The 27975-nt window shown below is 52.5% G+C and overlaps 1 protein-coding gene across 1 annotated transcript; it reads left to right on the forward strand.

Moving 5' to 3' along the window:
• The first annotated feature begins 2081 nt into the window (after positions 1 to 2081).
• TMPRSS2 (transmembrane serine protease 2) lies at positions 2082 to 26540 on the forward strand. Its single transcript, XM_082839743.1, has 14 exons — positions 2082 to 2181; positions 2266 to 2336; positions 5086 to 5308; positions 8803 to 8889; positions 9568 to 9681; positions 13705 to 13831; positions 14985 to 15095; positions 18741 to 18784; positions 19806 to 19977; positions 21505 to 21680; positions 22363 to 22458; positions 24465 to 24607; positions 25027 to 25179; positions 26460 to 26540. Exons 1-14 carry the CDS (start codon positions 2166 to 2168, stop codon positions 26469 to 26471), a joined length of 1545 nt encoding a protein of 514 aa, XP_082695869.1. The 5' UTR covers positions 2082 to 2165; the 3' UTR covers positions 26472 to 26540.
• Positions 26541 to 27975: the final 1435 nt, after the last annotated feature.

Consider the following 27975-nt stretch of genomic DNA (forward strand, 5'->3'; position numbering starts at 1 on the left):
ATGCTCGGAAAAGTGTTGACTCTTTTTTTAAATCTTAAAAAAACCTTAAAGCTATCAGTACAAACTGGCTCTTTTATTTTATCTTTGCATGAAGAGTAAATAAATGATCTGCGCCATCTTTCTTGTGACTTGTTCAACCAGGTTTCCTGAGATTAAACAGCCATACTTATATTTTTATTTATAGCAAGTTAATGTTGGTTTTTTTATAACATCTTTATTGGAGTGTAATTGCTTTACAATGGTGTGTTAGCTTCTGCTTTATAACATAGTGAATCAGCTATACATTTACATATGTCCCCAGGGTTTTCTTTTTCTAATGTAATGAGTCAGAGAATAATTTCGCTCTGGAGTCACGCAGTGCCCGGCAGGAGCTGGCTCTGTTGCCTTTGGCTCCATTGGATTTTCAGAGCCGGTGGAGTTGGTATCTTGAGCACCCTTCCCAGATGTAAATCTGCAGCTGCGACCGATCAGGACCATCCTGCCTCTGTGGCCTGTTCAACGTTTATTGGCTGCGTTGGGTCTTTGTTGCTGCACACGGGCTTTCTCTAGTTGCGGCGAGCGGGGGCTACTTCATTGCGGTGCACGGGCTGCTCATTGCGGTGGCTTTTCTTGTTGCGGAGCACGGGCTCAGGAGTTGTGGCTCGCGGGCTTAGTTGCTCTGTGGCATGTGGGATCTTCCCGGACCAAGGCTTGAACCCGTGTCCCCTGCATTGGCAGGCGGATTCTTAACCCCTGCGCCCCCAGGGAAGCGTATGTAGCACTTCCTGTGTTCCAGGCACTAAAAGCTTCTTTATCAACTCACTTTACTCCCCTAACAACCCTGTAGTGGGTGCTACTGTTAACCCCTTTTGCAGACAAGGAAACCAAGGCCCAGAAACCTTGACTGAGTGGCCCCAGGTCACAGGTAGTGAGTGACTGAGCTGGGGTTTGGATCCAGAGTCTAGTCATCGTGCTGTCTGCATCTGCTGTGTGCCAGGCACCTTACAGATGAAACATGATCAGACCTGATCTGGCCAGCTCTGAGACCCAGAGCTTTCTCATTGTGGACGGGGTGCTGTGGAGGCGTGATTGTGAGGCCGTTTCTTGGAGTATTGTTTGGTCAATTCAGGGCAGCCAGGGGTGGTGGACAAAGGCCATTATTTGCTTATGATGGGAAGAGTGACGTCAGATAAGCCTTTACTATAAAATTTTTTATGTTGATGGTCTTTCTAGATAACTACTGTTCACAAATGTCAGAAAACAAGGTGACCCAGGGCTTTCTTTTCATGACCAATATCCTTAGAAACCACCCAAATGGTTAGTTCTAAACTTCTTTCTTTTCTGGATTTGGGATAGTGAGTGGAGTAGCAGGTATGGATGTGTTTTTTGTTTGTTTGTTTGTTTTTGCGGTACGCGGGCCTCTCACTGTTGTGGCCCCTCCCGCCGCGGAGCACAGGCTCCGGACGCGCAGGCTCAGCAGCCATGGCTCAGGGGCCCAGCCGCTCCGCGGCATGTGGGATCTTCCCAGACCAGGGCACGAACCCGTGTCCCCTGCATCGGCAGGCGGACTCTCAACCACTGCGCCACCAGGGAAGCCCAGGAGGGATGTGCTTTATAGAATTTCTAAATGTATTTGTTTATTAAGGTTGGGGCGGTTCCGTATGGATTATTTGAAAAGTCCGGTGTGGCCTCCATGTGGGTCTAAGCTCTAGACCACCTGCTCCACGCTGGGGTCGGTGGTTGCTGCATTGTCCCAGTGGGTGCTCTGCAGAGTCTTATCACCCCTGCCGTGGCCTGGGCACATGAGGTGTCTGCCTGTGCCCTCGCGTTAAATCCTCACGTGAGCAATCCAGCACGATGGCTGCGTCCGCTTCTGTCCGAGATTCAGAGAGGTCAGTCGCCCAAGGACACCTCAGGGTGTGGCACTGCCAGGAGTTGACCCGGATTTTTGCCTTCCTTCACCGCCACCCGACTCAACGGTCTATAAGTCCCTGTGCACGTTTCTCTCTTCCTGGATTCTCCTTTTGGTGGAGGTGACGTCGGGGAAGTCTGGGCTTCCGGGTGGGAGCTGGGTGAGTGCCGCAGGCCCTGAACTTAACAAGCAAGTGGGTCCCCGTCTTCTTCAGGATGAGCAGCTGCAGGAGGAGGTGGTGAGCTGAAGGCAAAGGTGAGCGGGCAGCACCGCCATGGCTCTGGCGAGAGGTGATCCTTCTACTGCATTCTCGAGTCATCGTGTGCAAACTCACCGGTACGGAAATAGCACAGTCTTGTCGTTGTTTCTTCTAGGTCAGCTTGGACGTTCCAAATACCTCCCTTTACCTGATGCAGCTGATAAAATCAGGATGGCTTTAAACTCAGTAAGTGGTTAATCATTACCTTCCTGGCCTTTCTTCTGTTCCCGGTTCCTTCTGTTATTTCCAGCTATGTGTGTGAGTCGGCATTTTACAAGCTGCTTGCAGGACTGCCTTTGCTCCCCGGATGCTGTGAAGGCGTTCTTGGGGTGAGGGGTGAGCAGGGGCTGGGCGGGGGGAGCCATGTGACAGCTGCACAGCGGGAAGTCTCAGAGCTCTCGGAGGGGGTGTGGATGTGTGATTCTCCCCTGGGCCTCTTCTCTTCCTGCTCAGGTTGTGGTGGGGCAAGGGGACAGGGGTGAGGGTGTGGGGACAGATAGAGGCAGGACAGTGGTGAGAGGGAGTGAGTCCTGGGGAGAAAAGCGCGCTTGGGATACCGCCAGCCAGCAGAGCACAGAGTCGCCTTGCTTCCTGGTAGCCTGGGACAGGCTATGGCTGTGTGGGACACTGGGCTGGCTGCCCCTCTCCCTGAGACCCTCTCCCCCCCACAACACACACACTTTGGAGACAAATGCACTATCTTTATTCCCCATCGCATCTCACTCATGGTCTTATACCTGGGAATAAGTGCATTTAGTAGTTATTCTACTGGTTAATGACAAAATTCTTCTCTCTCTTCTATCTGGAAAACAGACGTTTGCTTCCCCTGCCCCTTTATTTAGTATTATGTATTTATTTATACTAGAGCCTTTTTAAATTTTAAATCCACAGCACAGGAACTCACTGGGCCGAACCACTCCCACCTTTCCTGGGAAGGACGGCACGTTCTTACATGCTTCGGATAGAGGCCAAACGCCTGTGCCGCTTTTTGGCCTCTGGTTCCCCCATTTAGATGAGAGATTACATTTGGTATTCCCTTTCTGTTACTGCTCTGGTTTCGAGTGTAATCTTTGGACTTTGGAAGGAGCGCGTTGGTGAGTTATTAAACTTGCATTCGGCCCATTGCTTTCTAATCACGCTGCCCTGGAGGCCCTGTTTAAAATTCTCAGCATCTAGTCGCCTCTGCTCAGAATACTGGTCCTCTCTGAACTCTCAGTCAACAAGGAGCAAGGGGACAAATTACTGAGTGGGCAGGAGTGTTGCATGTGGACACTCAGATAAGAGGGCAAGTGTGGCTCCCAGAGTGGCCCAGCCAGTGGGCGGTTCAGGGGGGCTGACGCAGGACAAGGCGGCAGGCTGCTGGGGTCCGGAGTGTCCAGTGGGGGGGCAGGGCCTGGAGAGGGCAATTTTTAACTAGGCAGAGGGGGACGGGAGGGCATTCTAAGAAGATGGAAACCAGCCAAAGGATGGAGCTGAGAGGGAAATGGAGTAGCTGGGCCCCCCCTTCCACGTTTGTGTGTGTACACACTGTGTCCCAGAAATTCCACCGACAGGGACGGAGCCGCTGAACTCCACACACTCTCAACATAAACGCATGTGTCCTAGAAAGGTGCTCGTGGGAGCAGATCTGCTGGCCACCCCCCCAGGTGTAAATCTTTTAGGTAGATTTCTTAACCTCTGTCACTCACGTTCCTGTCTGCAAAATGGGTCTATCCGTCACAGCTGTACCATCTTAGGGGGTTATGGTCACGCTTCAAGGAGGGCATGAATACAGATGCCCGAAGCAGGCGAGTTCTCGAATGTCAGCTCTTATTATTCTCATTATAATTCTGGCATTGCTAGTCCATAACTTTGTAGCCCACTCTCAGGGGATAGGGTGTTGTCTCGTTCCCAGACTTCTACACATTTTTTTACTCAGTCTCAATGTCAGCCATTTGTTTTTTTTTCTTTATTTCAAAAGATGAATAGTAAACAAACAAACAAACGAACCCAAAAACTATTGCCAATTAATTGGAAACGCTGGTGAGTTTTCATTCTATGTGAGTTCAGTTATTGGCATGATTAAAGATGCCCTAAAAGAATCTGCAGCACTGACCCAGCAATCCCACTCCTGGGCATATACCCTGAGAAAACCATAATTCCAAGAGTCATGCACCACAATGTTCATTGCAGCTCTATTTACAATAAGCAGGTCATGGTAGCCACCTAAGTGTCCATCGACAGATGAATGGACAAAGAAGATGTGGCACATATATACAGTGGAATATTACTCAGCCATAAAAAGAAAGGAAATTGAGTTATCTGTAGTCAGGTGGATGGACCTAGAGTCTGTCATACAGAGTGAAGTAAGTTAGAAAGAGAAAAATAAATACCGTATGCTAACACATATATATGGAATCTAAGGGAAAAAAAGGTTCTGAAGAACCTAGGGGCAGGACAGGAACAAAGATGCAGACATAGAGAGTGGACTTGAGGCCATGTGGAGGGGGAAGGGTAAGCTGGGACGAAGTGGGAGTGGCATGGACATATATACACTACCAAGCGTAAGATAGCTAGTGGGAAGCAGCCGCATGGCACGGGAAGACCATCTGGGTGCTTTGTGACCACCTAGAGGGGTGGGATAGGGAGGGTGGGAGGGAGATGCAAGAGGGAGGGGATATGGGGACATATATATACGTATAGCTGATTCACTCTGTTATAAAGCAGAAACTAACACCATTGTAAAGCAATTATACTCCAATAAAGATGTTAAAAAAAAAAGAATCTGCAGCGCTGTCCCAGTGTCTTGTCTGAGTGTGATGGGGTGTATGTTTAACCTTTAGGATAATTAGGGTTTTGTATCATTCATCTTCTTTTTTAATTTTTTAAAAAAATGTTTAGTGGGGTATAGCTGCTTTACAATGCTGTGTCATTCATCTTCTTTTTAATCATTCAGGGGTCACCACCAGGTGTCGGGCCTTACTATGAGAACCATGGATTCCAACCCGAAAGCCTCTACCCGCCGCAGCCGCCCATGGCGCACCGTGCCTACGCGGGGTACCCGGCTCAGTACTACCCGCCCGCGGTGCCCCAGTACGCCCCGAGGGTTCAGACGCACACCTCGACACCCGTCATCCTCATGCAGCCCAAACCCCCGGCGGGGCCAGCATGCACCTCAAGTAGGACCCTTTTTGCATTTATTTCCTCTAATGGAGCCTGAGTTTTGGGTCTGCCTTCTCCGGTGGCCCGTCTGCCCCACCCGCTCTGGTGCCAGCTCTCCTCTGTCTGCCGGGCTGGTGTGGCTCTGCGTACCTCTCCCCTCCCCCACTCTGTGTCAAAGCTGTGGGCCTGGGTCTCGCCTCCTGTGGGCCTTTGGGGGCCTCCCGGCTGCTAAGACCTTCATCTCCCACTAATGCTCTGGTAATGGCTTGGCCTGTACCACCCAGGGTGGTCTTTCTAGCTGGGCTTCTCTGAACTGCTTCTTGTCTGCGTGGTTTGCCGCTGAATCATCTTGAGTAGATGGTAAACCCCCAATGCAGGGAGAAATGATTTAACCTTTCTCTGTGTACCATTCCCTGGGCACTGCAAGTCACGTTCAAGGTGCTCAAAGAGTAGCTTGTGTATTTTGTGTTTGGTGAATGAAGTGGCCGGTGGAATTGTTGTACAGAAGCATCTTCAACATTTCTCTTGCCTTGAAGCGTCTTGTAGCCAGACCTGACTGGGCCACGGAGGAGGGTTGAGGGACTGAAGGTGGTGTGTCCTCTGCCCATCCCCTTGATCCCATATCTTTCTTATCCTCTCATTCATCTCCTTTCTTTGCATTGCATTTTCTCTCTTCTCCCTCCAGACCCCTTCCCGTTGCACCCCCCCCCCCAGGCTTTTAATGCAGGCTAGTTGATGTGGTGAGAACTGCCCAGGCAGGACAAGTACGGCCATTACTAGTATGAGCACAGAGCCAGTACAGTGGCTGGACCAAGGAACATTTTCACTGATAATGTTTTAATTTTAATTCGTGAGATACGCCTACCTACGTACACCACTTGCACAGTTAAAGATTAGTGACAGAGTGAATTTCCACGTGCCACCACCATGCCATAAATAATGACAGTAAGGAATAATGAATAAGACCCGTACCCTTTGAAGACGCCCCTCCGCAGACCACTCCAGCTCTTCACAAGTGCCGTCGCCCTTGGATTTCTGCCTCAGTCCTTGCCTCTGCCTCCTTCGCGCTTCATAGGTGGCTCGTCCATCCTTCCTTCTCCGCACCGCTACTCTCTTCCATTCCTGTGTTTTCTGCCCCTGCCCCTTTCCTGTGTGGTTCTCTTTCCCTCCATTCATTTGTCTTGGATCAAGGAAACACTTGTCTCTGCACTGATGTCTTTCTGGTGGTGGTGGGTAGAATGAGGCCAGTGGCTGCTACTCGGGGTGATTTCGAGCCCCAGGGACATCTGGCAATGTCTGGAGACAGTTTTGGTTGTTATAACTGGGCTGGGGGTGCCACTGGCATCTCCTGGGTAGGTGCCAGTGACGCTGCTAAACATCCTCCAGTGCGTAGGGTGACGACTCCCCCACCAAGAATGACCCAGCCAAGGTGTCCGTGGTACCCAGGCTGAGGACCCCTAGTCTTAGCCTGTCATGCTCTTAGCTCATCCTTCCCTCTCTTCCCCGACACTTGGCAAACACTGATCTAACTGTCTCCACAGTTTTGCCTTTTCAGAATGTAGAGTTGGAATCATGCAGCATGTAGCCTGGCAGAGCCTTGACAGTATTTTGCAAGTTACTTAAACAGCACAAACTCAAGAGAACCCCAGCAGGAATACAAGGGAAATTTTTATCTTAATGGCTCTCTTTGTTTTATCAAGAGTCGTAGGTGTTTCACATTGAACCACAAGGCATACACATGTGAATGTTTGGGTTTTGGAGGACTGAAGGTCAACAATCCTGTGCTACTAATACTTGACACTGGACACGATAGGGCTTTTGCACCAACAATTGACGATAGTGAAGGTAAATGATTAGTCAGTTATAATTACACTCACAATCTGTATGATTGCAAACCAGCCCCCAGTCATGTCTGATCGACCAGACAGTGATTCCGAAATGCCTGTCCCCCAGAGGTGAGATCCGGGGCTCCCGCTGCCCAAGCTCCTAGTGAGGGCTGGGCAGGTTGCCACCTTCTCAACGAGAGGTTCAAGATACCTAGTTTAATAGCCCTCAACTCACCAGGCACGCTATTTTATCTTGGATAAGATAACACATAGGGAAGTCTCCTAAAGGAAGACATCATCCTTGACTAATGGGTCAAATTGGCCGCTTGGAATTTCCCCTGAGCTTCTTGGGGACCCTGCCCTGCTATCGGTAAGATGCAACCACAGTGCCAAGTCCTGATAATGTGGCTGGCGGTACATGGAGCTCCTCAGACCGGCAGCTGTGACCTCAGCCGTGAGCCTGTGGCACTGCAGACTCACGCCTCCTCTCCCCGAGCTGAGTCAGAATCTCTGGGTAACAGGCTCCCCGGTGATTTCTAAGCCAGTTTGAGCACAGACTGTGGGATTGGCAGAACATGGTAACGAAATGAGAGGCGAGGCTTTGAGCCCCGATCAGATGGGTCAGCTCTGGTCTCTCAACCCCAGAAGCTGAACGTCTTGGTCTGGTGGACTTCTCGAAGCAAGAATGTGCACAGGTGGGGTGCAAGGCCCCCTCCCACTGCACCTCTGCAGCCTGGGTGTCCTCCTGTATGAACTAAGGGGTTGGAGTGTCTGTGTGACTGCCTTCGCCCCGACACTTCCCTCTGCCTCTCCGCCTATCCCAAGGGATCACTGGGCCAGGAGCTGCTCTCTGCACGGGAACTGCTGAGGGTGGCGGTGGTGGGGGCCTTCCTCTGAACCTTGGCATGACGTTCGGCTTACACTCTGACCGACAATGGCGTGTTGGTTTGTTTTGACTAGAGAGCGCTGGTGACCTTCTCCAAAGACTTGTATTCTTAGCTGAAACGTAAGCCCAGAGTTCCTGCCCCCAGACCCGGGAGCGATGCCAGCGCTGCCCAGTAGAACTTCCTGCAGTGATGGAATGTCCTGCCTCTTCACAGTCCAGCGCAGTAGCCACTGGTCACATGGGATTACTGAGTAGTTGAATTTACCGAACGATTTAATATCATTTAACGGTAATTAATTGAAGCGCAGATAGCCACATGTGGCCAGTGACTGTTTAAATGAGTCAGTGTGGCTCTGTCCCATCCCTCCCTAAACCACCTTGAGGAAGAGGCTTTTTTCCCGCTGCCTTGGGTACCACTGACACGGAGATGATAGTCTGAGGAGAATTATTATTATTTTGCTTATGCTTTATAATCACCGGAACAAGGTATGTTTCCTTTTTTCAGCCATTTTTTTATTCATCATTTATTTGACTACCTTCAGGCCATACTTGTGGAAGAGCTTAATTTTAATGTATGTTGCTTCATATCACAACTTCCTGCTTCGGTTCTCAAAAAAAGCCTAAAGTTCAGTGCTGTGGAAGAAGTAAGACCTCCCAGGATACGTTCGTAAAGAGAAAACTCACATTTTTAAATGTATAAGAAATTATTATTCCTTGATAGGATATACCATATATATCTGAGAGTCTAACTTCTAAGAAACTTGGCGACTAAGTTGTTCACTCGACTCTTTTCTTCCAGGGACTAAGAAAGTCCTGTGTGTCACCTTCTCCCTGGGCGCCCTTCTGGCTGGAGCAGTCCTGGCCGCCATGCTGCTGTGGAAGCTCAGTAAGTGCAGGACGGGGCCAAGTCGTGGTGTGCCGGCCCTTTAGTGGCCCTACTCTCTGGGCTGGGGGCTCACCCACAGCCCCTCGGGAAATTTCTCATCTCTTTCCTCCTGTTTGGTTACGCGGTGCATGAATAACCTTTCTCGGAAGCGGCCAATCTCGTTTGCATGCTTCCTCCTAATCCGTGGGTTGTCAAGGTCCCGTGCCCTTTGTGTGTGATATTCATACACGTGGGAGAAGCACGTTGAGTTTACCCCGTGCTTCAGGTACTAGGTGGCACCTGGCACTCGTGAGCACAGTGGGTGCAGCACCTCGGGGCCACACCTGGTCCCTGTGTCTCAGTGTACAGCAGTGGCTGCCACAGGCCCCTCCTGTACCCACAGCCACGTCTCCTCCATCAGCCCGGGGCAGGGTTTGTGGATCACAGGACTCACCTGTGTGGCAGAGAGGGCGGGTGCTGTCCAGATCCGAGGCTAGGGGTCCTCCCCTGAGCAAAGTGACAGATACGAGGGGGTCAGGATCCCTGCGGCCGCTCCCTGTGACGTACGTCGTCGGCAAGGACTCATCCCCTCCTTTAACAATAAAGGAGGAAAAGCTCACTCCCTCTTGTCACCTGGGTGCTGGGAGGTTTTCTCGGTTTCTCAGCCCGATGGACATCTCCCTTCCATTTCTCTGCCAGTGGAGGACGAGTGCTTGGGGATGGAATGCAGCTCCTCGGGGACCTGCGTCAGCCCCTCTCACTGGTGCGACGGCATCCTGCACTGCCCCAGCGGCGAGGACGAGAGCCGGTGCGGTGAGTGGCGGGGCCGTGGCGGCTGCCTCGGAGGGGGGACCGCTCTGCTCCACCACAGAGGCCACAGCAGGGCAAGCGTGACGGTGTCAGGCCCGTGTCCCGAACGCCGAGCGTTCCACAACTGAATCCCTTCCTGAAGGCTGAGCCTCGCGTCTAAGCCCGGTTTTCAGATGACGGGACAGGCTCAGAGTGGGCGAGCGCCAGCCCTCCACCAGTACCGCGCAGCATGGGGGAAGGGAGACCACAGCCCAGGGCCAGGCCAACGTGCCTGCCCCAGCTGCCACGACGTCACTAAAACAGGCAAACTGTTTAAGACATAAAGTTGGGAGTGGGCTCTGCGTTTTCTAAACAAGCTGCCTTTCAAGTGATCTATGTTGTCACGGGGTGGGCACCTTTTCTGCTTTTATTATTTTCAATGAATTATTTCATGGGTGGTAAAGTGGTCATGCCAGGGAAAATGATGACCCTGGCGTTGAGGACGAGGCTGTGCTAATACCCACTGAGGGCCATACCCAGAGCCTAAAGCCTACTGCGTCCTCTGGGAGCTGTGTTAACTCTGAACGCAGGTGACGCCAGACAGAGGCCGGGCTCTACCCCACCGCTGTCTTCCTTCTGCAGCCATCCTGGGGGAGGATGGATCTCCCGTACATCCCATTTCCAGGTCAGGGCACCTGTGTGAGATGCAGTGCGGACTTGGCCGTGGAATCCTCAGGGTTGGGGGTTAGGCCAGAGCTCAGTCTCTGCACCATCTGCATGGACCTGCGTCCACGCTGGTGCCTTGGCCTCTAAGTTCCGACCTCCTGCAGTTCCTTCCCGGAGAGGGTTTGCACTGGGCAGTGACTCACTCACTCTGTAAACTGTTGACATAGTGACTTGCCTTTATTTTGGTGATAATATATTTGTCACCATTTTCTTAAGTAAAGCAGGGAGTTTTTGAGGTTGAGAAGACATGGTTAAGCTCTCAGGCGGGATGACATTTGATGTTTCCCTACTTGTGCACCTGCATGTGTTGATAAACTCTAGCAAGACAAACTCATGTTACCTGGAGAGACTTTCTCTCTCTCTTCTTTTTTTTTTTTTTTTTTTTTTTTTATAAATTTATTTATTTATTTAGGCTGTGTTGGGTCTTCATTTCTGTGTGAGGGCTTTCTCTAGTTGCGGCGAGCGGGGGCCACTCTTCATCGCGGTGCACGGGCCTCTCATTGTCGCGGCCTCTCTTGTTGCGGAGCACAGGCTCCAGATGCGCAGGCTCAGTAGCTGTGGCTCACGGGCCCAGTTGCTCCACGGCATGTGTGATCTTCCCAGACCAGGGCTTGAACCCATGTCCCCTGCATTGGTAGGCAGATTCTCAACCACTGCGCCACTAGGGAAGCCCATCTCTCTCTCTTCTTAATACTGAAGTTGTATTTACTTAAATACTTTAAGAGTTAGTGTACTCAAATAGATCATAATTCAGGAAGTCCCTAAGGGTATGCAGTGAAAAATCTCATCTCCCCCATTTCACTTACACTCATGCACACTCACACATAACACACACACACACACACACACACACTCACATACTCACACATAGTATATACTCACACACTGTGAGATAACAGAGTGTATGTATTGGTCTCTGCCCCCAGTTCTCCGCACAGGGCTCCTGAAACCTGGTAACTGAGTGATGAGACCACCAGGTGCATCTTTGGTTCTAGTATTTCATCCTTGACCCCAGTTCCTGACACGGAGCTCCTAAAACGCGTGTCATTTCCTGGGTGATAGGAGTGTCTTTTGTCCTAAGAGCGCGACTCTTGGCGGGCTCCTGAATGGCTCCCGGATGGGGGCTGGTCTTGGTTAGAAGCTTAGACTGTAGCTCTGCACCCCACTGTCTAGAGAGGGGGAGAGGCTGAAAATGGAGTTAATGATCGAACATGCCTACGTAATGCAGCCTCCATAAAATCCCAAAAGTACAGGGTTGGGGAGCTTCCGGGTTGGTGACCCCATGAAGATCTGGGGAGACCGGTGTGCCCAGAGGGCACGGAATCTCCCGCCCCTCCCCACACACCCTGCCCTGTGCTTCTCTTCCTCTGGATGTGCATCTGTGTCCTTTCTCCCATCCTTTATCATGAACTGGTAAACAGCAAGTAAATGGTTTTCCTGAGTTCTGTGAGCTGCTCTAGCAAATTAGTCGAAGCTGAGGAGGGGGTTGTGGGAACCTCTGAGTTCTAGCTGGTCGTTCAGAAGCACAGGTGACAACCTGGACTTGGGGCTGGCATCTGGAGTGGGGGGGCGGGGGGAGGGGGAGGAGGGCAGTCTTGTGGGACTGAGCCCTCAACCTGTGGGAGCTCACACTATCTCCAGGTAAAGAGTGTTAGAATTAAATTGTAGGACGCCCAGCTGGTGTCGTGGAGAATTGCTTGGTGTGGAGAAAACCGCCTACACATTTGGTGACCAGCCGTGTCAGGAGTGACATGTTCTGTGTGAGCAGTAAAGAAGACACACGTGAAACAAGGATGTGAGGAAGAGGAAAGAACAGGGTAGTTTTTCTAACACACACACACAGACACATAGACACACTCACACACACACTCACACACAGACACACACACACACTCACACACAGACACACACACACACACACACACACACACACACACGCCTGTTCACCAGCCACTCATGTTTTCTCCTTAGGGGCAACGAATAAGAGTATCTTGTTTCTCCTTGCACAGAGTTTTTGCACGAAAATGTAAATGTGTGTTTGCACCGTTAATGCGCCCATTTCCCTATGGTTGCCATCCAGCTGACTCCACAGGACTTGATGACACATCCTGGAAGTCACTTTTCTGCTGGGACGTGAGCCTCTCCTTTCCCTCTGCTGCACTCGCAGCGTTCCTTTGCATGGAATCCTGAGCAATTTCACGTGTACAGAACGAACAGAGTTCCCATCCCCCCCCCCCCCGCCCTCACATACAGTCGCCCCTGTTCGTAACATCTTGCATTGGGGTGGTACCTGCACTGTAAGTGATAAGTCAATATTGATACATTGTTATTGACTAAAGTCCTTAGTTTACATTAAGGTTTACTCGGTATTGCAGATAAATGTACAATGTATACATCTGGACAGTAGGTTTGGACAGATGTCTAACATGTGTCCACCATGACAGCGTCATACAGAGTAGTTTCACTGCCCTAAAAATCCTCTGTGCCCTACTTGTTCATCCCTTACTCCCCAGCCCCGAGTAACCACTGATCTGCCTACCGTCTCCATGGTTTTGCCTTTCCCCAAGTATCTTAGAATTGGAACCCTTTCAGATGCTTCTTTCACTGAATGATGTGCATTTAAGGTTCCTCCACGTCTCTTCATGGCCTGAGAGCTCAGTTCTTTCTAGTGTTGAATCGTAATGCATTATCTAGATGTCCTCCAGTTGGCTTATCCACTCACATGGTGTGTGGAATCACTCATCACAGAAGCAGTAGGAAATGATCAGACCAAGGCTGGTCATTCCGCAGCAGAATGAGCCCCAGATGCCAGGCCCTGAGCAACCACTAATCTACTTTCAGTCTCTATAGATGTCCTTCTCCAGACGTTTCACAGAAGTGGGATCATACAGTGCGTGAGCCTTTGTGTCTGGCCTCTTTCACTCAGCAGAATGTCGTGGGTGCTGTATTGTGTCAGTGTTTCATTCCCTTTCATGAACAAATAATACTGCACTATGCGGATGGACCACATTTTGTGCATTCATCGGTGGATGGACATTTGGGTTGTTTCCACCTTTCGGCTCTTGTGGATAATGCTTTCACGAACATTTGTGTACAGTGTTCCCTTTTGCCTGAATACCTGTTTTCAGTTCTTGTGGGTGAAGGGCATATTTTGCGGGGAAAGGCTGGATTCTCGGCATCTCTCATGTGTAGCTGGTGCCTTGGGAAGAGGGAGCCCAGCCCTGCCTCTGGGTCCCAGGGCCTCTGTGTCCCAGGGAAGGTGGGGCTTATGTGGCGGACAGGACGATGGTTTGAGACTCACCAGAATCTCCCTTCCTGCAGTTCGCCTCTACGGACCCAACTTCATCCTTCAGGTGTACTCAGCTCAGAGGAAGTCCTGGCACCCCGTGTGCCAGGATGACTGGAGTGACAACTACGGGAGAGCAGCGTGCCAGGACATGGGCTACCCGTGAGTTCCGAGCCCCGTGGCCTCTGTGATGATGGTGACAGGCGCAGAGACATAAGATCAGTGCTTCTCTCTGTCCCTCCCTGGAAGCGCCAACACAGGGGCACCGCGAGCCTTTGTCTCCTTTCTAAGCCGGCAGGGGACCGTGGGCACCACACTGCCCCATCCCCCTCCACGGCATCCCCAGCCCTGCCTCTGGGGCCTCCATCAGCTCCTGGTTCCTCGAGGCTGTCCAGTTCTGCGGTCACCAGGGTCCAGGGTGCTGGCCGAGGGCCTTGGGTGACTCATTTCCTAAGGAGCCCCCAGGCAGGGTCGAAGCCTTGACTCCACTCACCTCCTGGGTGGTAGCGAAAGGGGAGGGCTGCAGGGAAGGTCTGGAGGGAACAGATCTGCATAACCTTCACTGCGTGAGCGCAGAAGGCGCTGGAGGCCTTTGAACAGAAGAGAGCTGATCAACAGATTTATCCGTTAGAGAATTCATTCCTCATGCAGCCACCAGAGGAGGTGGGAGAAGGGGGTGGGAGTGCCCCCTCCTCAGGATTCCAGCCAGGGACACGCCAGACCATCCTTGTCAGTGCGTGGCAGCCGTCTGGCCTCCCAGGGAAAGGCTGTGCGATTTCATTGCCACCGTCTCTTCCTTGGGGGTGTCACCGTGTAAATTCTGTGCAATTCTAGTGTGTTGCCTTTATGCCAGTTTTCAAAGTGAATTACCACTTGATAAGAAAGCTGGCATCTTAGCTAGTGAAATACTTCAAAATGCCAGCCCCCAATTGCAGCGTATGTCACTGTGAATGACGTAGGTGAGGTCCCATCACGGTTCAGGGTCTGTATTTTATCACTGGGAGCATTTTAACATGTGTAATTTTGTTACATTATATGTACTCACACACCCTTATTCTTACTGCTTCTTTATCCTAATCCAGATTAGATTAGAAACACGACTGATGGAGGACATTTCCCTGACACTTCAGGCTTATCGGATGGAAAGATGGTTATAACGCAGCGTCACTTGACTGGAAGTTGTGTTTTTGTTTTCCCAAATGCTATGCTGTTCCTCGTAACCAGAATGTCATATTCTGATGTAGCTATAACATAGGATTTACGAATGCTCACAACAAAACCCATTATTTTACATAAGATTTTCTGTCTTTTTCAGGAATAGTTTTTTTTCTAGCCAAGGAATAGTGGATGACAGCGGGGCCACAAGCTTCATGAAGCTGAATGTCAGTGCCAACAATATCGATCTCTATAAAAAACTCTACCACAGGTATTTAATTTGGTGATTTCTTTTTAAAAATGTATTTCATTGAAGTATAGTTGATTTACAATGTTATGTTAATTTCTACTGTATAGCAAAGTGATTCAGTTATATATACATTCTTTTTCATATTCTTTTCCCATTATGGTTTATTACAGGATATTGAATATAGTTCCCTGTGCTATACAGTAGGTCCTTATTGCCTATCCATCCTATATACACTAGTTTGCATCTGCTAATCCCAAACTCCCAATCCATCTTTCCCCCACCTCCCTCCCCGCTTGGCAACCACAGGTCTATTCTCTATGTCTGCGAGTTTGTTTCTTAGATAAGGTCATTTGTGTCATATTTTAGATTCCACATATAAGTGATATATGGTATTTGTCTTTCTTTTTCTGATTTACTTTGCTTAGTACGATAATCTCTAGGTCCATCCATGTTACTGTAAGTGGCATTATTTCATTCTTTATTAGGGCTGAGTAATATTCCCTTGTATGTATGGACCACATCTTCTTCATCCATTCCTCTGTCAATGGACATTTAAGTTGCTTCCATGTCTTGACTATTGTAAATAGTGCTGCAATGAACATTGGGGTGCACGTATGTTATTGAATTGCAGTTTTGTCCAGAAACATGTCCAGGAGTGAGATTGCTGGATCATGTGGTAGCTCTATTTTTAGTTTCTTAAGGAACCTCCATACCGTTCTCCATAGTGGCTGCACCAATTTACATTCCCACCAACAGTGTAGGAGGGTTTCCTTATCTCCACACCCTCTCCAGCATTTATTATTTATAGACTTTTTTTTTTGCGGTACGTGGGCCTCTCACTGCTGTGGCCTCTCCCGCTGCGGAGCACAGGCTCCAGACGCGCAGGCTGAGTGGCCATGGCTCACGGGCCCAGCCGCTCTGCGGCACGTGAGATCTTCCCAGACTGGGGCACGAACCAGTGTCCCCTGCATCGGCAGGCAGACTCTCAACCACTGCGCCACCAGGGAAGCCCTTATTTGTAGACTTTTTGATGATGGCCATTCTGACTGGTGTGAGGTGATACCTCATTGTAGTTTTGATTTGCATTTCTCTAATAATTAGCGATGTTGAGCATCTTTTCATGTGCCTGTTGGCCACGGTGATTTCCTCTTTCCTTTCAAGAATTGTGTAATGGGAATGAGTAGGAGGCGTCAGGGAGAATCACTGTCCAGAGTTTGATTTCTCTGCTGCACCTGCGGGTTTGTCTGAGTTTCTCATGGGGAGGAGATTGGACTTTACGTAGGACCCGTCCCTCTGAGCAGCTCTGGGTTTATTGCAGGGAAGCGGCTAAGGTCTATTTGCCATCTTGTTTGTACCCTCTGCCCTCCATGGTATTGGGTAACATTGCACAATTGAAATTCCTCTTTCCTGATTTTTTTCTCTCTCCGGACATTAGACATGTACCTTACTGTGTGTCAGGGTGTGTGTCTAGGAGTCCAAAAGAATGTCTCAGGGTCCCCACTGGGGTGATCAGCTCATCCTGGTTTGCCCAGGACTCTGCCGGTTTCACACTGGAAATCCTGTTTCCCAAGAAGCCCCTCAGCCCCAGACAGCGGGGGTGGTTGGTCCCCCAGCCCAAGCAATCGTGTCAGAGGATGCTGTGCAAGGGGTGGGCCTGGGAGCGAGCGGCTGGTCCAGGGCACCAATGTTTCCTGTACCTGGAGGGATACTCGCAGTGCTGGGCGGGTCGCAGTGCGTCTGGTGGGTGGAAATGAACCTGAGCTGGTCCCGTGGTTGATGGTTTAACTGTTTCGGAGGGTGGGGGAGAGGGCTGGACTTGAGCTACTCATTTTGTGTTGCATATGTTGAAAATGGTTGCGGTCTTCCTAGGATCATTACTATCCGAATGTTCCTTAACGTGAAAGATACACAGTGTCCTTCTTGCTTAAGTCCTCCTCAGCTCCCAGGTCCCTATCTCCCATCCCCAGGTGGCCAGGCAGGCCGGTACCTCCCCGCTGGCCAGATGCCAGATGCTGCCTTTAGGGGAGGATGGACGGGTCACGCTTCCCCTCCTTCCGTGTGAGTGGGAGCCTGGGAGCAGGTTTGCGTTCCTGGTGGCCCGGGGGGCTGACTTCTGCCTGGGGCACCTGGTCTGGCTGTCCCCAGGAATGTGAGAGGGTGAGCCCAGGAGAAGGGGTGCACACGGCCAGGTGTGCCCATCAAAACAGCAGGCCGTGGTTTGCCCTCCCGGGAGCTAAACACAGCTGCCTGGGCTCTTTGTAAACGCCCCCGACTGTCTCTTCATCGTCTTTGGTTACATGGAATCAGGGCTGAGCAGGGGAGGAAAGGCTGCCACCTCTCGGTAACTCACAAGGTGGCTGCTGGGTTTGGAGGAAAGAAGAGAAGGTCATTGCCTGGGATGTGGTGTCCCCGGCATGCATGGCGTGAGGTGGGAGAACTGCTTTCCTCTTTGCTTTCAGAAGTCGCTCTTTGCTACCTGAGTCCTCGCAGGGTTTGTCTGAGTGCCTGCTTTGCGCCCTGATGCCGGTGGCTGCACAGTGTGCAGAGGAGAATGCCCTTATGATCCTTAGACAGCATCTTCTCTTAATGGGAACATGTCTTCTCTTGGCATCCAATGCCCCCCAGCCAGAGACCACCAGGACATGCCTTGTCCTGGAACTGTGGGTGTCTCCATGGAAGCGGGTGAGAAGGGACTTATTACAGGGTGTGGGCTTGTGCTGAGTCCTTTTGGGGAAGGTTCCAGGAAGCAGGGCTTTGCCCTGCATTGGATGCTGTCCGGAAGTGAGGGTGATTCTGTAGTTGGTACCTTAATGGTTTTTTTTTTTTTAGAAGGTGGGTGGCAGGCATGAAGCCAGGCTATGGCTGGGATTGGCTGGGAAGTGCAGCTACTCGTGTCAGCCAGCATAGGGGCCTGTTGGTCACCGTGTGGCTTGGACCAGGCTCATGGGATCGTGCAGTGGGCGCGCCCGCGTCCTGATCCATCATGTAACAGTGGTCTGGCCCCATGTGGATGCCCTGGGAGCTGTTTACGTTCAACAGAACGTGGCCAGGTTCGAACATGTGGGTGTCAGGGCTGTTTCTCTTCTCCTCAGCATATTGGGGGAAAATTCCGTACACGGTGGAACGCATTGGTTGTTTCTTTTTCATAGGTAACCTGGAATGACTGCCCCCCAAATGAGTAACTTTTCTTCTGTTCTAGGCAAATGATTGACTGTAGAGTTTCCTGTGGGTAAATGTAAAGCAGTTATAGGAATCTGGAAGTTTCCGAATGTCTTCCTGACAAAATTAAAGGATCGTTTTAAATCCCAAGGAAAAATAATAACAGCTGATATGATGTGTGCTTATCTGCACAACCACCCTATGAGTTGGTACTATATTAGCCCATTCTGCAGATGGGGAAATTGAGGCACAGAGAGGTTAGGAAGCTTGTCCAAGGTCACACAGCTTGGATTTGAACCCTGCACTTTGACTCAGTGTCTGCTCTTTACTACCGTCCCCTATGTATATAGATTTACTTTCCTTATTCAAGTCTTCAACTGTGGACTCTTCTATGTCTGGGGAGGCAGAGAGTGAGAACAGTAGAAGAAAATATTTATTTCTAAGCATTTTGAGAATCAAGTGTCTCGTTTGTTAGAGTGACCAGAATTTTCCCCTCTTCTTTTGTAGTGATGTCTGTTCTTCAAAAACAGTGGTTTCTTTACGCTGTATAGGTAAGTGATTCTTGGTTTTCCTTTTTGTGTTTCTAAAATAAGAAACATTTGGTACTTACAGAAATGTATCTCCCTGTGTCTCTGGGGGATGTAGAGAGATGAGGTGGGGTAACAGGTCAGGACATGTCCAGCACTCTGCCCAAGGGGCTCCTTTCTTGAATTCTGATGCACTTGAGACGCCTTCAGCCTCAGGTCCAAGAAGCAGCTGTCCCATGAGGACGGGAGAGCTCAAGAAACTGCCGGGGCCACACTCTAGGGCATCCGCGCGCTGGAGCTGGACGCCTGTGCGTGTCCCTGCCCCTGTGTTTGGATTACTTATAGTTTCCAAACCTTCTCCTGGTATGGAGGACACTGTCCCTGCGCTCCCCTTCTCTGGGACAGCCCCATCCTGTTCCCATTCGGGTCTCAGGCCTGAAGCCTGGCTTTTCAGTTTGAACAGCTGAAGCTAGCAGATGCCCCTAGGTGGACGCATGCCCCAGTGGTCCCGCTGGTACCTTCCCACCCAGACTGGCTCAAGCTTCTTTAGGTCCAGAGAAAGCAGGTGCCTGCCCTGCCTTCCCGCGCACGCACCGCCATCCACCTCCTGGCAGCTTGAGGGCAGCACACATGAGAAAAGCCTCCTTAGCTCTGTTCGGGAATCTTGGGGCCTCTGAGCATTCGAGGGGGTGCCAGGGCCTTTGTTATCCAGGCCCCCCACCTGGTGTACGGGAGACGCCGATGGAATCGCACGAGTGCCAAGGAACAGGGGCACCCAGTGCCAGCAGAAGTGGTGCTTCCTGGGGGGAGGGGGATGAAGCACCTCCTCTCACCCCACCCCCCAACGCAAAGAGACCAGGACACATTCTCGGAAAGTCGGACCCCAAACAAACAGGAACAAGAACAGACAACAGTCACCCTCCGGCCAGACAGGACCCTCGGGCTGGGGGCCGTCTGGGCACCGGGTGTGACGGGCGTCAGGCGGCTGGGAGCGGGCGGCCCTGCTTCGCTCATTGGCCGACCGCGCTGTGCTTGTCGCCCTCAGAGTGCGGGGTCTCCGCGAAGACGAGACGCCAGAGCCGGATCGTGGGCGGATCGAGCGCTGCCCCGGGGGACTGGCCCTGGCAGGTCAGCCTGCATGTGCAGGGCACCCACGTCTGCGGAGGCTCCATCATCACCCCCGAGTGGATCGTGACCGCCGCCCACTGCGTGGAGGAGTAAGTCCCGCGGGGGCGGGTCCCGGGTTGGGAGGCGGAGGCTCTGGGCCCTGCGGCCTGGAGTGAAGTCTCCGAGTCCTTCGAGTTCCGGTTTCCTTGTGGACACGCGGGGATTCTAAGGGCGCCCAGGTCGTTGCCTCGCTGGGAGGGTCAAATGACTCGTGCAGCGCGTGGCCAAGCCCATCCCTTAAGCGTGCGTCCATTACTCGTGGGGTCTGGCGCAGGGATGCAGTGTGGGGCTGGGGTGATGCTGTGATCAGAACTCCTTCTAGGGGCTTCCCTGGTGGCGCAGAGGCTAAGAATCCGCCTGCCAATGCAGGGGGCACGGGTTCGAGCCCTGGTCCGGAAGATCCCACATGCCGCGGAGCAACTAAGCCCGTGCGCCACAACTACTGAGCCTGCGCTCTAGAGCCCATGCGCCACAACTAGAGAAAGCCCGTGCACAGCAACAAAGACCCAACTCAGCCAAAAATAAAATAAATAAATTTATTTAAAAAGAAAAAAGAAAGAACAAACTCCTTCTGGCCCACAGTCTTCTCAGCTCTGTCCCACTTTTCCTGAGGCCCCTGCCCTCTTGGGAGGCCTGGTTTCCCCTGGGTGCTCATCCCCAGAGAGGGTGCACTCAAAGACACTCAGACCTCACACTGCCATGCAGGAAGGTCCTCTGTGGTCCATTAAACACCCTGGGCCACAGCATTGCCCATACAGGTGGGTGGAGAGGGGCAAGGGTAGCCATCATTTACAGTGTTAGCTTTTGTAGAAGATACTATTCCCCCTCCTTTTTTCTTAAACGTGGAGGGTTTTTTGTGTGTTTTGGTCACATGGCTATTTTGAAAAAGCCTCACTCATCAGAGTTACTTTTCTTTAGAGTGAGGCCGGGCCTGGCTTGCCCGTTCTCTGGCTCAGTGGCTGCAGACAGTTCCCTCGAGGTGGCTGCCTGTAGCGTCTGCACCTGTAAGACAGGTGTGCTGCTCCACGGGCTGTTGTATGGTTGAAGAAAGCAGTGTTTATTACCCAAGAGCGTTCCCTTCCTCCCATCCACCGTATTCCATGGGCTGTAGGATTTTCTTAGAAGGGAAATACCCAGATAAAGGTAATGCCAGGACGGCTATTAGACTCAGAGTCTGTTCATCAGTACACACTTATTAAGCACCTACTGTGTGCCAGGAAACGCTCTAACATGTAAAAGTCAGTTAGACCCAGCCACGCCGGAAAGGGGGTTTCAAACCTCAGGAAGGCACTTAGGCTCAAGAATAAGCGTTCCTGGAATTGCGAGCGTTTGCAGGCTGGCGGGGAAGCACGGAAGGAATAGGATTCACTGACGAGGTAAAGGAGGGGAGTGGGGGCTGTGTGAGGTGCGGAGGGGGAGGGGCCTGAGACCACCTGGCCAGCCTTGTCCCGCGGCTTTTGACAAATCACGTCACCTTGGAGACCTTGGCTCGGGCGGATGACGTTTGAAGGCCGTCGAATGAGCGTTTCGTGTTTGTGGTTCTGACACGCTGAGCGGTGTTCACGTCTGTCTTCCAGACCTCTTAACAATCCCAAGATTTGGACGGCCTTTGCAGGAATTTTGAGACAATCTTTCATGTTCTATGGAAATGGATACCGAGTAGCAAAAGTGATTTCCCACCCGAATTACGATTCCAAGACCAAGAACAACGACATCGCTCTTATGAAGCTGCAGACGCCTCTGACTTTTAACGGTGCGTAGCGGCGTTCCTGCAGCCCGGGGTACGCGAACAGTTTTGACCGCATCTTAAGGAGAGGTTGACTGGAAATAAAATGTGCTGTGATGTCCAGAAGGAAGGAACTTGCACTGAGTTGTAGCGTGTGGAGCCAGGGGAGGGGTTGGCTGCTAGAAGAGGACTCAGCAGAGGCCGAGTCACCCCAAAATGTGCCTTTGGCCACTGAGGGATGCGTTCACTGCGGCACTTTTCCTCCTCGGCACGGTGACGACTTAATCAGCACACGTGAACGTCTAGAAAAGTTGTTTCCTAGTCAGCATCTGGTGGGTCAGACTTCACTCGGTGCTGGTTTGCAGTTGCACCTGTTGTAAGTTTAATTATAAATTGCTAATCACTTAACTCCATCCTTATCAATTGAGTCCTATGCAGGCTTACCACGTCCAGTGTCAACTCTTTGTGTCACAGGACTGTCGATCTTCAATCCTCCGAAACCCTAACTTTCAGAGGGGGGCGTCTTGCCTGTTAGAAGGAGGGTCCTGGCAGGGGCAGGAAAGGGGATGCCAGGACACACTGGAACCCAGAAGTCTCCCTGGGCAGGAGGCTGGTGGTCCCAGGCCCAGGGAAGATCCAGGTGGACACCGTCGCCGGAGGCCTTCAGTTAGACCAGACCCGCTCACGCTGTTTTCCCTTCTTGAAACAGACAGAGTGAAACCAGTGTGTCTGCCCAACCCGGGCATGATGCTGGAACCGACACAGGCCTGCTGGATTTCCGGGTGGGGGTCCACCTACGAGAAAGGTGAGGCTCCCAGCAGGGGATCTGCGGGTCTCAGGAGCAGATCACTGGGTTCTGAAGCGGGAGGTCTAGGTTTTGATCCTGGTTCTACCACTAAGTGATTTGACGACTTTGGGCAGTTCGCCCAGTCTTTTTGCCTGTTTCCCCACGTGCTAGATGGGAAAATCCTAGCTGCCCTACCTACCCCATGCCCTTATTAAGACCAAATGGAACAATGTGTGGAAACTGGTTTTTGAAGGGTGAAGGCCACCGTGTGAGGGGCACATGGCCCCCATGTTTGTACCCCATGGTCGCTAACAGGCCGCCCGGAAGTCTGCCTGCCTTTGATGGCTGAGTGATAACGGACTCGGTGAGGATGGGCTTGTGTGACCGGCAATGCCAGCTGCAGGCGTCAGAGGCTCTGTCCTCCTGCCCTGGCACCACAGAGTGGGAAGAGGCGCTAGACCCGCCTGACGCAGGCTGGCCCAGCTGCCTTCAGTTATAATTTGCTTTCATCTCAGATAACGTTTTTCAAATGAAGGGATCCTTGCTGTTGCGTTCTTAGGGAGCATTGGATGGGCTTAGTCGTACATTTATATATTGTTTACATCCTTCCAAAAGTGTTTAGGGCACACCTCCAAGGATCTTTTAAAGCACGGTGAATAGCTCAAGGGCGGGGTGGTTGGGAGGGGTAGGGGAGATGTCGGTGGCCCTGGGTGTCCTGGCATCTGGTCTAAAGAAAGCTCCTGGATTGAGCCTTCCAGGTGTGAGCAAGGTTTCCCAGCATCCAAGACAGAAGGGAAAGTCAGCCACAATTTGGGGAGCACCGACCAAGAGCTGGGAAGGCAGCAGTGAACAAAATGGGACCGAAATCTCTACCCGCAGGAGCTTCACATTCTCCTGTGGATGTCTGGGGGCAGGATGTGCTCAGACAGGAAAGGAATAACTGAACTAGGTGCTTTCAAACAGCGGAGGTTTGCGACAGCGAGCGGTGGTCAGGGAAGGCTTCTCGGAAGAGAGGACATTTGAGCTAAGATCTGCATGACTAGAGTGTCTTACGAACAGAAGGGCCAGTGTGGCCAGGGCACGATGAGCCGGGGTGAGGGGGCAGGCTGGGACCAGGTCGCATAGGGCCTTGTAGGCTATAATGAGGATACTGGAGTGACTTGATCTGAGAGCTGTGTAGGGAGTCACGGAAGGGTTGGGGGTGAGGGCAGATGGAACAGCACGGTGAGGGGACCAGTGCTGTGTCCTCCGAGACAAGAAGGCGGCTCAGACCGGGAGTGGGGGTGGGGGTGGGGTGGGGGGTGGGAGCACGTTTGGGACAGAGACTTCAGATCTGCTGATGGATGGAGTGTCAGCAGAGAAAGGGCGGAGAGTCACAGGAAGGCAGCTTCCGGCTGTGACGCGAGCCCCCCGGTGGGTGGTGGGGCCATTTCCCGAGTCCGGAGGGCGGGGTGCGGGGTGCGGCATGGCTTTGGGTGGAGGAGCCCTCTAGGAGAGGCACTGCCTCAGCACGGTACGCCCATGGAGCCCAGAAGACATCCAGGTAGCAACTGGGAGACATAAGAGTGCAAGTCCCAGCGAGCGTCTAGGAAGTTTCCACCTGCTGGCAGCCGAGGGCAGATGGTCAGAGAGTGAAGGGTCGTGTGGGGTTGAGGACGGTCGGGTGTTTGAAGTGGAAACACAGGGCTCCTCCGGTGGCCCTGGGAATGGTCCAGAGAAGAGGGAGCAATGAAGGAGGAAAGCTGATCCCAGGGAACCAAGTGGCTGGGTGATGGGAGAGGATGATTCTAGGACACAGATGATGGGAGAGGATGATTCTAGGACACAGGCGGAGCTCCCCAGCCCCAGAGGCAGGCAGTCTGCTCCCAAACCCATCTGGAGCCGCTTTACACACAGGCCCCAGCAGCTGGAAGATACCCCGGTGTCCCAGGAGCCAGTATGGGAGGAAGGGCGTGGCCGTCTCTCCACGCCCCCCGGGAGGGAGTCCAGGCTTCCTGGGAAAGCCAGGCCATCCTCTGTTGCAGGGAAAACCTCGGATAGGCTGAACGCGGCGATGGTGCAGCTCATCGAGCCCTGGCGGTGCGACAGTAAGCAGGTGTACAGTGACCTCATCACGCCGGCCATGATCTGTGCGGGGTACCTGCAGGGAACCGTCGACTCCTGCCAGGTGATGACCAGCTTGCGTTCGGCCTCTGGGCCTTGGCCGGCTCCCAGGGGGCCCGTGAGGAGCGCCTCCTCCCCGACCTGGGGCCCGGGGGCGGCCGTGGAAAGTGACGGCCATGGACGGTGCGAAAGCCCTGGTACCCCCAACAATGCACGTCGCTGCTTCCTCCGGAAGGCGCTGTGTGGTCGAAGTGTCACAGAAATAAGTCTTTTGACTATTTAAAAATATGGACAGCCATTTATCTGGTAACTATTAACTGATGCAGACTCCGATTCGTCGCTGGTGCAGTCTCTTTGGGGGACTATATTACTGTCACCTCGTTGGAGGAGACCTGCAACCCCTCCCGTTACCCCCACCTCCTTCCCTCTGTGATGTACGGCCTGTGGTTTCACTTGTGCTCTGTAACCTGCTGTGTCCCCCAGGGTGACAGCGGAGGCCCTCTGGTCACTCTGAAGAGCAGCGTCTGGTGGCTGATAGGGGACACGAGCTGGGGGTCTGGCTGCGCTAAGGCTTACCGACCGGGAGTGTACGGAAACGTGACCGTGTTTACAGACTGGATTTATCGACAAATGAGGGTAACTTTCCCGTCCTCCTCATTGGGTTCTCTGGCTTCGCTGTGTCAAGGCCTAGGAGGTGTGGTCCCCGTGCCAGGTGGCATCCCCTCCCCCACTGTCCAGGGCCCACCACTGGTGTTCGGGTGAAAACGTCTGGGGCTCAGCTTTGTAGGGTCCAGAGCTGACTGTGACGGGCTTCCCTGTGCTCTGACCACGCTCAGTTCTGGCTCAGGTGGTTCTGTTTACCCACCCAGACGTCATTGAGTCAAACTTCTGGTGGATGGGCAGAGAGCAGGGAGAGGCAGGTCAGCCAGCCATGCCTCTGCCCTGGCCTTTTCTGGGCTATTGAGTACGCCCTGGGGCCGGAGAGCAGCTGGGGTTCTCTGGTACAAGGAGAGGTGGTAAGGTGGGGAAAGATCCCAGGGGCTCCCGACCTGGCCTGTGGTGCATAACGGAGCCCAGTCCTTGTGCTCTGCCTGGATCCTGGGTCCATCTCACGGGCCTCGGGACCGGCAGAGCCCACAGATTTCGGCTTCTTCTAGGGGTTGGCTCCTGGTGGAAGAAAAAGTTCTATTCTGTCCCCTCTCAAGTCTCCAAAGGTACCCAGGTGCAGAACCAGAGGGCATTGCCCAATGAGGTCCGGCCTGCATCTCCCCAGATTGAAACCGTAGGACCTAACACCTTCAAGTGGCCACGGGGCCCACCTAGTCCCCGCCCCAGAAAGGGCCGAGTGCTGGAAATAGATGACTCCCTCTGACCCACCGGGGGCTATGTGGTAGAGGGAAGCCGGGGGGGCTGCGGTGGGGCTGGGAGGAGAAGGCAGCCCGGACACCTTGAGGGAGGTGAGCCAGGCCAAGGGAGACTGTCCCTCCAGGATGAGAGAGCAAATGGGCGAGGTGTGTTAAGGTACCGCCGGTGGCTCAGCACGGCCAGAGTGGGGAGTGAGAGGGCTGGGTGGCAGCAGAGAAAGTGGGTAGAAAGCAGGACAGTTAGACACTTGATGTCTTTCAGTGGCTAAGGTCACACTCGGTTTGCCCACAGAGGCCTGTGTCCCAGCTGTGCTGAATGATTGGATCCCTACACACCCCGTTCCCCCTTATGCCTCAGGGCCTTTGCACATGCTGTCCTCCACTGTCAGCCTAACCCCTTGACCTTCATGCTGTAGAAAAACAATATCCCTTTGTCTTATTAAGCTTACTCATTGGTGTATAAGGGCCTCACGTTCATTTAGGGGAAAAAATAATTTTCTACCTTTGTTTGTCTCAAGAAAATAACATCGTTTCTTTTTCCTTTTTGAACAGGCAAACAGCTAATCCATACAGCCTGGGTCCTTGACACCATTCCACAAGAAAATGAAGGGGCTGATTTTTTTTTTTTTTTTTGCGGTACGCGGGCCTCTCACTGCTGTGGCCTCTCCCGTTACGGAGCACAGGCTCCGGACGTGCAGGCTCAGCGGCCATGGCTCACGGGCCCAGCCGCTCCGCGGCATGTGGGATCTTCCCGGACGGGGCACGAACCCGTGTCCCCTGCATTGGCAGGCAGACTCTCAACCACTGCGCCACCAGGGAAGCCCAAAGGGGCTGATTTTTAATCCCTGTGCATGATGTATTTTTAGAAATGATTCCCAGGTCCTTTCGTTTTTATTAAATAGTGAACCTGTCTGTCTTTGGCACGCCCCACAGTTCTCTGCAGGCCACATGGCCTCCCCCACCCCGGACGTACACTCCCGTGCCCCTCGTCCGACAGGGGAGGTCCAGCTGGGTGTGGGCATGCAGGGCCGGTGCAGGGCAGAGGGATGGGGTCTGTCCCACGGGGACCTTCCTTCCAAGCCCCGTTCCAGGGGCCCCTCTTGGACGCACATGGGGCTGGTGACTTCTCAGCTGCTGGACGGCTTGAGATGGGAAGGGAGGAAGCCAGGTAGAAACTGCAGGGGGCCACCCTCTGGGGCCATCACCAGTGCGGGCCACTTGGGGCAGCCCCAGGACCTGTCTCCCCACGAGGGATTTTTTGCTGATCATTTTTTAGTGCCTTTTTAGCAGCCCTGGAAGGTGGCTGGAAATAAAAGGACCAGCCCTTCATGGGTGATGACTTGATAGCCACTTGTCAGGGCACTGAAACCTTTTTTCCTTCTTGGGCGGTGGTGAGGGTGTAGACGGAGCAGACGTGTTCAGTGCTGAGCACTGCCGGGGCAGGGGGCCCCTGCCTGTTGGGTGGGGCGCTGTCCAGGGAGACCAGCCTTACTCCATGTCTTCTCCCTGTCCCTCTCCTTGGAGACTGTGCTACGCCCCACCCCCTACTGTGGTCCCACCCCGAGTGGGGTGTCTGCTGACCCTCTTAAGGTCTGCTAATCACGTGGAAATTGAGGTGACCCAGGGCAATCAGGGATGCTGATTAAAGATACACTGTTTCCTGTAAACTTTCTACATGTTACTACCTCAGTGCTCGTGGAATCTGGGCCGTGATCCTCTAAGTAGTTCTACACCTGACTCTGAAACTACTGTTGTCTTTGCCTGTGTGAACGGCAGCGGACTTGAGTTGCTGGCTCTGAATTGAATGCTCTGTAAGTGACATGCACAGCACCTGTGCTTGTGACAAAGAGAGAGGTGTGTGTTGGACTCCCTGTGACCCCTTCCAGCCCCTAACGTTTCCCTGGAGGGAAGGTCACGTTTCAGTTGCCAAGTGTGAAGCGTAAACGCAGGGCCGTGAGGTTCTGCACCCTCTCAGACACGCTGGTGTTTCCAAGAACAAATTGAGTGATTCTGTGCTAGGACTTAACCTTGGAACGGAAGGCTGTACGATCCCCTCGTGGGATGCTTG

This window comes from Leucopleurus acutus, assembly GCF_964270905.1.
Source record: "Leucopleurus acutus genome assembly, chromosome: 5".
In the NCBI taxonomy this organism is placed as follows: Eukaryota; Metazoa; Chordata; class Mammalia; order Artiodactyla; family Delphinidae; genus Leucopleurus; species Leucopleurus acutus.

Excerpts from the sequence above, each read along its gene's own strand:
- TMPRSS2 (XM_082839743.1), top strand. Across the intron at positions 8,890-9,567 it reads CATGCTGCTGTGGAAGCTCA|TGGAGGACGAGTGCTTGGGG; the intron begins GTAAGTGCAGGA and ends TTTCTCTGCCAG. Across the intron at positions 24,608-25,026 it reads GAACCGTCGACTCCTGCCAG|GGTGACAGCGGAGGCCCTCT; the intron begins GTGATGACCAGC and ends TGTGTCCCCCAG.